At 43.3% G+C, this 8,969-nt stretch overlaps 1 protein-coding gene across 1 annotated transcript; it reads right to left on the bottom strand.

Annotated features, from left to right (window-relative positions):
• Positions 1–398: 398 nt before the first annotated feature.
• Positions 399–7,583, bottom strand: TOMM20 (translocase of outer mitochondrial membrane 20). The gene is made up of 5 exons (XM_082216990.1): positions 7,344–7,583; positions 5,425–5,471; positions 4,622–4,703; positions 3,450–3,592; positions 399–817 (listed from the first exon to the last, which is right to left on the bottom strand). The coding sequence occupies exons 1-5, from the start codon at positions 7,465–7,467 to the stop codon at positions 773–775; spliced, it is 441 nt and encodes a 146-aa protein (XP_082073116.1). The 5' UTR covers positions 7,468–7,583; the 3' UTR covers positions 399–772.
• Positions 7,584–8,969: the final 1,386 nt, after the last annotated feature.

The raw sequence follows: 8,969 nt of genomic DNA, 5'->3' as shown, positions 1-8,969 counted from the left end.
AGATTTTTTCTTAAAAATATAAATGGTATAAAATATAATATATTCATTTAATTTCTATACTGCTTTATATTTAGTAGTGAGGTCCTAATGAGTTAATATGAAAATGATTCTATGAATCTCTGAGTTGTGCCCCCCATAATACATTTTTCTTCTTAGTTATATTTTTTGAGATTGATTACAGTAAAACTGCATTTAAAATGATTTAGGATTTCATAATGATTGTTTTGCTTTATTATTTTACTTGGTGTAAGATGCCTTGTAGGTCCATTAGATCCAAAGAACCAAAGACAATATAAAGTTAATAAGAGCTATCTGAAAAATAATAGTCCTGGGTGCTGTACAGAACATTCTGAAATTTGTCACTATTCCTTTGACATTTGAATGAGCACACATACACATGGGAGGGCAGGTACGTCTTTTAATGCCTTAGCTTTGGGTTTTTCAAAAATGAGCACAGGGTTTTTTTATGTTGTAGTAATACATCTTTTATATGTACAATGCTGCAACTGTATCAGTAATAAATGACATTAATGATACTTTTTATAACTCAACATGGTGTATTTATAAAATGAATTTATCAAAATACACTTTGCACTAGATAATAAATAAAGTCCAGCCAAACCAACCCACTCAAAGTTAAAATTAACTTTGGTCGATTCAAATGTGGTATACAGTTCATGAGTTCTATGCTTACTCCTTTACCCTGCTCTTCCCCCCCAGTGATGCTCATATTTTGGGCTAAGGAAACACTTGTTTTTCCAGCTGAAATTTCTCATTCCACATCATCTTCAGCCAAGCACTGTGCACTTACAATTCTCTGTAAAAGAAAATATTTGAATCATCTTAAGAGTAATAAGACTCTCTCTCATCAGGTGAATTACAGAATGAGTTGAACCTGCAAAATTAAATTTAGATTCTCCCTCTTCTGTGAAAATCAACACTAGTAAGAAAACAGCAGGTAAACAGCAAGTGCAGCAAGGATCTAATAAGCTTCCTAATCAAAATACAGTATTTATTAAAATGAAATTGTGCAATATTTGGCCAAGCAAACATCAACCAAACTTGATGCACCTGGGATCCAGTAATTAAACTTGCATCTATTGCTGCTGTTAATATTTTACTCCACTTGCTTTAGTTAGCTTGAAATTAACTAAATGAAACAAATACCAAGAAATCTTGGTTATGCAGGTCTCTTATGTTAAGCCAGAATGAAAACACTGAAAAAGCCCTTTAGCAGTTATAGTGTGGTCCATTTTCCAAATTCTGATTGCAGCTGCAAGCTCTTAAGAAGCCCAGGTCTGATTTGTTTTTGTTTGTTTTTAACTCAAGTTTTAGATCTGTCAGAAATGTGGGTGAAATCCAGAGGTGTCCATTTGCCAGTGGAAGCAACACCCAGCCATGCTATGGGAGTCCACTTCCTGTCCTCTGCAACTGAGTGCTGCCTAAAATATGCTCAAGAATGTTGGGGGACCCTCCAGAGTAGGTTGGGGGCATGGGGAAGAAAGAGGAAACCTGCTTGCATGGCATCTAATGTTACCCAGTGGTTTCCAAAAAAAGGAACTCATGCGCAAATAAGGGTTTTTACTGCTCCTCATGGTGCCGCAACCACTTTTGGAACTCCTCTCTTTCAGGAATATCTTGTCCAATTCATACTTCCAGATATGCTCCCCTGAACAATATGGTTTGAACTAACCTCCTGAACAGATGGGGCTGTCAAAATGGTATAGGGAAAGTTCTATCGTGAGGAATCCATCACAAATGCCCCCCTGCCCTTTATACCACCCGTTGTCAGCACTAGTATCAGGTGGCACTGACAATTAAAGCAAAACTGTACCACAGAACAGGGCTAACAAACATGGTGGCCTCCAGGAAATTGGACTAAAACTGTCATCAGTCCCACCAGAATAGCAAATGGTCAGATATGATGGGACATGAAGTTAAGGGCAAGCTCTGAACCCCAGTCATTTAGGATTTGGGAGCTGGGTGGACAGCTGCATCATGAACCAATTGAAGTTTACAGACAATCCTCAACAGAACACATTATCAGAGGACATCCCAGGAGCTAGGAATGTATAAAACTACTAGATCATCTTTTCCCTTTAGTTCTGAGTTATATGTGAGTTTGTTCAGACACAGTAAACGCTTCTTATTAAAGGTAAGCAAACAATTGCTCTTGCACATTGGAAATCTGCTTCAACCCTTTCAACAGGGTTGCATCAAACTGTGTTGTTCCACTCACAGAAGGCTCACTGATTCAATGAAAGCTTCTGTGAATGGAAAGCAGGAGGTAACTAATTCCCCTGCCTCCCTCTGCAACCCCCTTCCACGCTGCCCAGGAGATGGCCTGAAGGCAAAACGAGGCCAATAACTTGCTGAAGCTAAGCAGGTCTGGGCCTGGTCAGTGGCTGGATAGGAGACTGCCTGGGAACCACATGTGTGCCATCTTGGATTTCATAGTGGAAGAAAGGCAGGATAGAAAATAAATTGCCCCCTGCTTCCATTCACAGAGGCATCAAAAAGAGTTAACAGAAACACACTTCTGGATATAACCCTGAGTAGCTGCATATAGTAGGAATGAATATTACGGGGTTTGAGAGCTACAGTTGTTCTGACAAGCAGTCCTTGGTCTCAAGGACAGCAAGCAAGCAGGCAGTAGACACAATTGCCAGAAACGCTGCTTGCATGAGCTGCTTGAAAAGTCAGAATTGTGCCATAATATGAGAAAGGCAAAAACACCACCATGTGCCTGCTTCTGTTCCCACTGGACTGATCCCCAGGGCCTTTTAACACCAATTGCCTTGTGGGATGCTAGTTCCTGCTCAAGTGGAGCTGTTTTGTTTCAAGTGCCCATTGTATCTTCTGAGCTGCTTTGAGGACTAGAGCTGAAAATGGGATGTATTTGCACTAAATGAAACAAGAAGAAGAAGAAGAGTAGTAGTTTGGATTTGATATCCCGCCTTTCACTCCCCTTCAGGAGTCTCAAAGCGGCTAACATTCTCCTTTCCCTTCCTCCCCCACAACAAACACTCTGTGAGGTGAGTGGGGCTGAGAGACTTCACAGAAGTGTGACTGGCCCAAGGTCACCCAGCAGCTGCATGTGGAGGAGCGGAGACGCGAACCTGGTTTCCCAGATTACGTGACTACCGCTCTTAACCACTACACCACACTGGCTCTCAAAACAGAGCCACCACTTGCTCAATTCCAGTTAGAATACCTCCCTGATTTTAAAGCCAAGTCTACGAATGTGATGAATTAGGCAATTGTCTCAGTATCAGCAAAACCACCAAAAACTATTCATAAAGTTGCAACCCTGAGCACACTTTCTTGGGAGCAGCAACGCTGTTAAAAATCAGTGGGAACAAACATACACAGAAGCAGGCAAACAATGTTGATTGCGACTACTCCTATTTCAAAGTGCAAAAAGGAGGGCAAAAAACAGCTTTCCATACCTGGCTAATTGTGGGGAGTTTAGTAAGAAGCATCTGGAACACTGGTGGTGGAAGCGTCTGCTGCAGAACTTGTAGTAACTGCTGCGGTTGTCCACACACAGCAATGGCATTCGTCAAGTGATCAACACCCTTTTCATATTCTCCTGTAAAATACGAAGCGTGTTAAATTGGCTTTAAATTGCATGCCATAAATTTCACCTTCAAAGTAGATTTGGAAGCATCAATGGAACAAATGGACTATTTAGAACAAATAAGTATAGAGAAGCAGAGCATACCAGCTCGATCTCCAATAGCCTTGTCGACTGCACCCTGAACCTTCTCACATTAAATGGCAAGGTCAGTAGAGGGATTCTTTGTCTGTTTGCCTAGATATACTTTGAATCCTACCATGATTCTACCCTGGCCTTCAGGAGGATGCTAGCTAAACACACTTAGAAAGACACCCCTTCAGAATTCTGGCATCCAAGGGAATTTAAATCAATTTACCAATACTTTAATCCCAGGTGCCATTTTTAAATAGAAAATAAAATAGAAATAATTCCTAACTACCCTTCAGACTATATTTGGGTTGTTTGGATGGCTTAGTATCCAAGAACCGAGTACTGGAATAGAAAATTCCCAGGTAGATTTTATCATTTATTATGTCATCTTTTTAAGATAGGGTGGTTGTGATGATAACGTAATCATGGCAGGAAATTTCTGACTTTTAACAAAGTAATTTTAAATATGACTGGTCTTTGGCAGCCTGGATCAGGGTAGCCAATGTGGCAATGTAGCTCCAGATGTTACTGACTCCAATGCCCATCATCCCTGACCACTGGGCTGTGCTGGCTGGGGCTTAAATGAGTTGCAGTCCACACATCTGGCCAGTACATTGGTGATTCCCAGTCTGGTTAGGGTACTAAATCTGTATTAGATTTATATGCCATGACAGTTAAGATGTGCTATCTTATTAAACAATGGTTGAATCCAGATGACGATATCTAGGCTTATTAAGCTGAGATATAAACAAACCTCACTGCCTTGCACATAGCCACTTCACATGCATACAAACCAGGAAGCCCTCAGTTAACTATTGTCTCCCATTATGTTCCATTTCAAAAATTAACATTATTTGAACTGTAATATCTTTTACTCCCCCATTCCCTCACATTTGTAAAAATTTCAACAACCTTGTGCTAGTAGTTCCTCGCCCAGCTGTATCTCTTCAAGGAAGAACTTTTGAACAGCTTCAGCATCTTTTAGATCAGGCAACTGTAACAATGACATTTATGCAATCAGCCGTTTATGTCACAACATCCTGTTCCTCACATATGCTTTTAAATACAGTACTTAAGAGCATTCTAGTAGGGTTTTTTAAAGTTAGGTTTTTAAACATTGGCAAGATGCCTGAACTCCTGAGATCACCTCCATAACAGCATTTGCTACAGAACTGAGCCACACTCTGTGAAACTTCTTTCCATGGAAAGAATTAATTTAGACATATATCCACGGAAGGGGGGCTATGGAAAGTGCTGTCCCCAGCCCCTCAACACTCCCCCCTCAAAAAAGCATTCTTCTGGGGGTCAGTAATTCTCCTGAATTGCCTATGATTTGGGGAGCAAGGGCGACTGCCAGAAAACATGAAATACATTTTCAGTGAGTGGTGCAGGAAATTATCTGGATTCAAGTTGACTAACATAGGTCAAAAAAAGCTGTTACTACAGACAGCAACCATTTTACGTGTCCAATTATCGCACAATCATGCACAAGCTTGTCGCTGCCAACCCAGAAGTGGCCTCAAAATGGGGTGGAATGGGGCAGACTTATGTGTGCTTTGTTGATGCGTGTGGGGGGTCAGGAAAAGAACCCTTGTGCAAAATGGTCACTGCCTGTATGGTAATTTCAAGCTAAAATCCAATTTGAAATGAATTCTGTACACCATGTATAATGTACCACAACTAAAACTGAACTCAAGACAACAAGGTATCAATACCTTTGAAAGTCCTGCTCTTTCTTTGGCGAGTTTCTGCTTCTTCCGTCCTATGAATTAAACACACCACACATTTTCAGTTTCTATATTTTGGTAATCTACTGAAAAAAGGATATATTGATCTTTGAATCACAATACTATTTGCACTCCAAACTGACATGGGGGGAAGAACAACACTTGGACATTTCGAACTATCATATAAAAATAAAACATAATATAGCTAGGGGTCCATATTTGGATAAGCAACCATCTACAAAGGCCTGTATATAGAGAATTATTTATAAGAACTTATGCAAAATTACATCTTATACTTCCTGGAAACACACTTCCTAGGATAAAACTATTTCCCCCTGAGCTCACTGCAGGCTCTATACAGTAGGAGGACCACTGCGACCAGGAGTGGAGGTAACATTTTAATAACTGTGAGAAGCCCTACCACCTAGTGGCATAATTAAATACAATGTTGCCTTGAAGGACACTTCTGGGGTGGGGGAGCTATTCTGTCTCAATTTGTCACATGAATGGCAGGAATACTGAACAGCTACAGAGAAACAGTTAACATATCACATGTCCCAACATCACTTGACTGCCCCATCACCCAGAGACTAGTTAACTGCTTCCTATTGCATTATCATGCTCTACTGCAAACCGTACTGGAATAAAATGTTATCAAGAAGTGAAGACAAAGCACAAAATATTTACGGTATATTGTTTGTATAAATCCCTGAAAAAATTCAGCACAGAAAAGCTACCAGCTCAATTCTGAGAACATGTTTCACAATTTGACACTTAAAACAGTTTCTGTGAGCGTGTGTTTTAAGGAAGAATGATCACGTTAAAGAATGTGAGTTTTTTATTGAAGAGGTGAAATAATGCAGAAGTACGAGAGAACGTTCTGCATTTTGGATAACTCTACATTTTCCTCTTGCATCCATCCTTATCCTGGAAGTTATAACAGCAACAGTACCAGGAGGGTTTGTGAATGCGTAACAGTATAGTAAGTACCTAAGAAGTCAGGTTAACTTTACAAAATTCGTTCTCCCACTCCCTGTGAGTCCACTTCCTCCATCTGGGCTCATTGGAGGCTTCATCACCTTTCAGGGGGTACTTGTGTAATAGGGGACTTTGAACTCTCTAGGATTCTAAATCACATGGGAAGTCTACATGAGTAGAAAAGGCTGCATATGTTCACTTTGCAACACCTGAAAGGTGACAAACCCAATCACAGTGTGAGAGGGATGAGCATGGGACAAAATAACCTAGGTGGGCTCCATGCAGGAGGAAAAATCTCAACAGCTTGATTAAGATAGTTAAGTTTTCGGAAACCTGTGCAAAGCAAAGTATCAAAAATGCAACAAGCTTCTGCACTCCCAGGGACCCTTCTCAAAACACGTGGCAGGAAACACGATATACATCACCGTGCATTTCCACCGCATAATGCCAATCCCAAATTCCAGGAGGATTCATGCAGCAGGGAGCATGTGTTTGCTGCACACACACACACACACACACACACACACACACAAGGTTTCTGCGTACATCCAGTAAAAGACACACACTAGGTGGGTCCTAACAGCGTGTGAAGCGATCCTCATCCAAACACCTGCAGCCTGTGACCTTTGAAATGAAGGCGAGCCTGGCGATGCAAGGGAGCAAGGGGAAGAAGGTCGCCCACGCCAGAGGCATGCCCAGTTGGGAGGCCTGGTTTTGCTTTGTCCTCGGGGCCACCGCAAAACCCCCGCGCCCGCTCATGGCGAAGGAACCGCAGCCTCGGAAGCAGCGGGGCTTCTCCGGAGGGCCACCCTCCCAATGGAGCGGGGGGGGGCGGGGAGGGGGGCCGGTCGGAGGGGCGACCCAGGGCCGGCTCCGCGCGGGGTGGGGAAGCGGCTGCACGAGGAGGCGGGCGGCCGAGAGCGACTCACGTTCCCGCAGCCGGTTCTTGAAGTTGGGGTCGCTCCTCCTCTTGCGGTCGAAGTAGATGCAGTAGCCGATGAAGAGAGCCCCGCAGAGGCCCGCGGCGATGGCGCTGCTCTTTCCCCCCATCATCCTGCCTGCCCAGCCCGCCTCGTACTTCACAGCCACCTTGGAGCCAGCAGAAGAGGAAGACCCCGCCCACCGCGGCTCCTCTCGCTCACATACACACACGCTACCTTCGGCGGGCGGAGCGCGTCATCAGCCAGCGACCGCGAGCCGAGCGCATGGGCAGGAAAACGAGCCGTTTCCCAGCGGCACTGCGCACGCGCCCATCGCTTTCTGCGGGAGGGCGGCGCATGCGTGGTGGGTTCGCGCGGGACTCTTCCTCCCCCCGCCCCCTTAAACTATGTGGAAGGAGTCACGTCTGTTTTAGTGTCACCGGGAGTCCGTTTACTCTAAGCGTGTCCCAGGCTAACCTCTGCGTAAGGGTGTCGCGAGCTCGCTGCGTTTAACCCGCCGCAGAGGCTCTTACGTTGTAGGCATAAAACTGCTAGGATACAGTACTAGCAAATCTTGTGGGATCAGCACTGCTGCAGTTTTCATGCAATATGTTTGATGGTTGGTACAGAGAATTCCCCAGTAGTTTCCTGTGCTAGATTAGAAGTCAAGCAGGTCGTCTTCAAAGAAACAGATGGCTTAATCAAAGTTTACTTATATTAGACAAATGCCTCTTAAATTTTGTTAATCAACACTCATTTCCCCTATGACCTGTCACTGAACTGACCAAAATCACAAATAAATTGTTTACATGTATCAGCCAGCTCAGGTGGCAACCTGGGAGTCAGTTTGGGTTCATAAACCAAGTCTATCAAAGAAGTCTGTTCTGTTACACAACCCACAAAAATCCACGATTAGCATGGCCAAGTTTCTCCTGACTAGATGCTACATGGACTTTTTTGGGATACCCGCTGCAAAGATAATGATATAAATAAATAAAAACTTATCCTTTTCCCTTGTGGGGTGCCCAAGAGCCCATATAAAGTCCTTTTGTAGATTCTCTATCGGTAGGAGAAAATACCAGTGCAACCAGAGAATATTGAGAAGCAAAGCAGCTAGTAAGCCTGATCTTTATTAACTGTTGCAACAGGGTGCTCCCCCCCACACAGGAGAGAGGAGGACCCTGAGCCATACACGGAAGCCCTTATATAGATGTTTTTAATTTGCCACCCTGGAGTCCAAGATCACCCCCCAGATACATCAGAAACCTGAGTGCATTGTTTCTCCTGTCTGGCAAGTTACCTGATTTCATTATCTGGGTTTTGGCCACTCTTTTGTTATTATAACTACTTAATTCCTGAATCTAGGTCACAGGTCACAGGCTCACACCCTGTTCTTGTCTTGAATGTGCCCTTAAGACAGGATTTGTGAGGAAAGAGACAATGGGGAGGTTTTCCACTTTGACCTTGCAGAGAAATATGAGGTCAATTTGTTCAGGACCTTTTTTGTGCGGGTTTCAGACGTGGTTTATATATATAGTTATGAACATTTGCAGGTTTTGGTGTCTTCGGGTGTCTTCCCGTGTAAGAGTCGGGGTGTCTGTGCGACGTTTCGACGAGGTCTCACTCGTCATCTTC

The sequence above is a fragment of the Podarcis vaucheri genome, assembly GCF_965113315.1.
Source record: "Podarcis vaucheri genome assembly, chromosome: 3".
NCBI classification, from domain to species: domain Eukaryota; kingdom Metazoa; phylum Chordata; class Lepidosauria; order Squamata; family Lacertidae; genus Podarcis; species Podarcis vaucheri.
Note: the sequence above shows the minus strand (reverse complement) of the source record. Positions and strands in the feature narration are given on the sequence as shown.

Excerpts from the sequence above, each read along its gene's own strand:
- TOMM20 (XM_082216990.1), bottom strand. The coding sequence starts at position 7,467 with ATGATGGGGGGAAAGAGCAGCGCCATCGCCGCGGGCCTCTGCGGGGCT. Across the intron at positions 5,472-7,343 it reads CAAGAACCGGCTGCGGGAAC|GACGGAAGAAGCAGAAACTC; the intron begins GTGAGTCGCTCT and ends TTTAATTCATAG. Across the intron at positions 818-3,449 it reads AACTCCCCACAATTAGCCAG|AGAATTGTAAGTGCACAGTG; the intron begins GTATGGAAAGCT and ends TTTCTTTTACAG.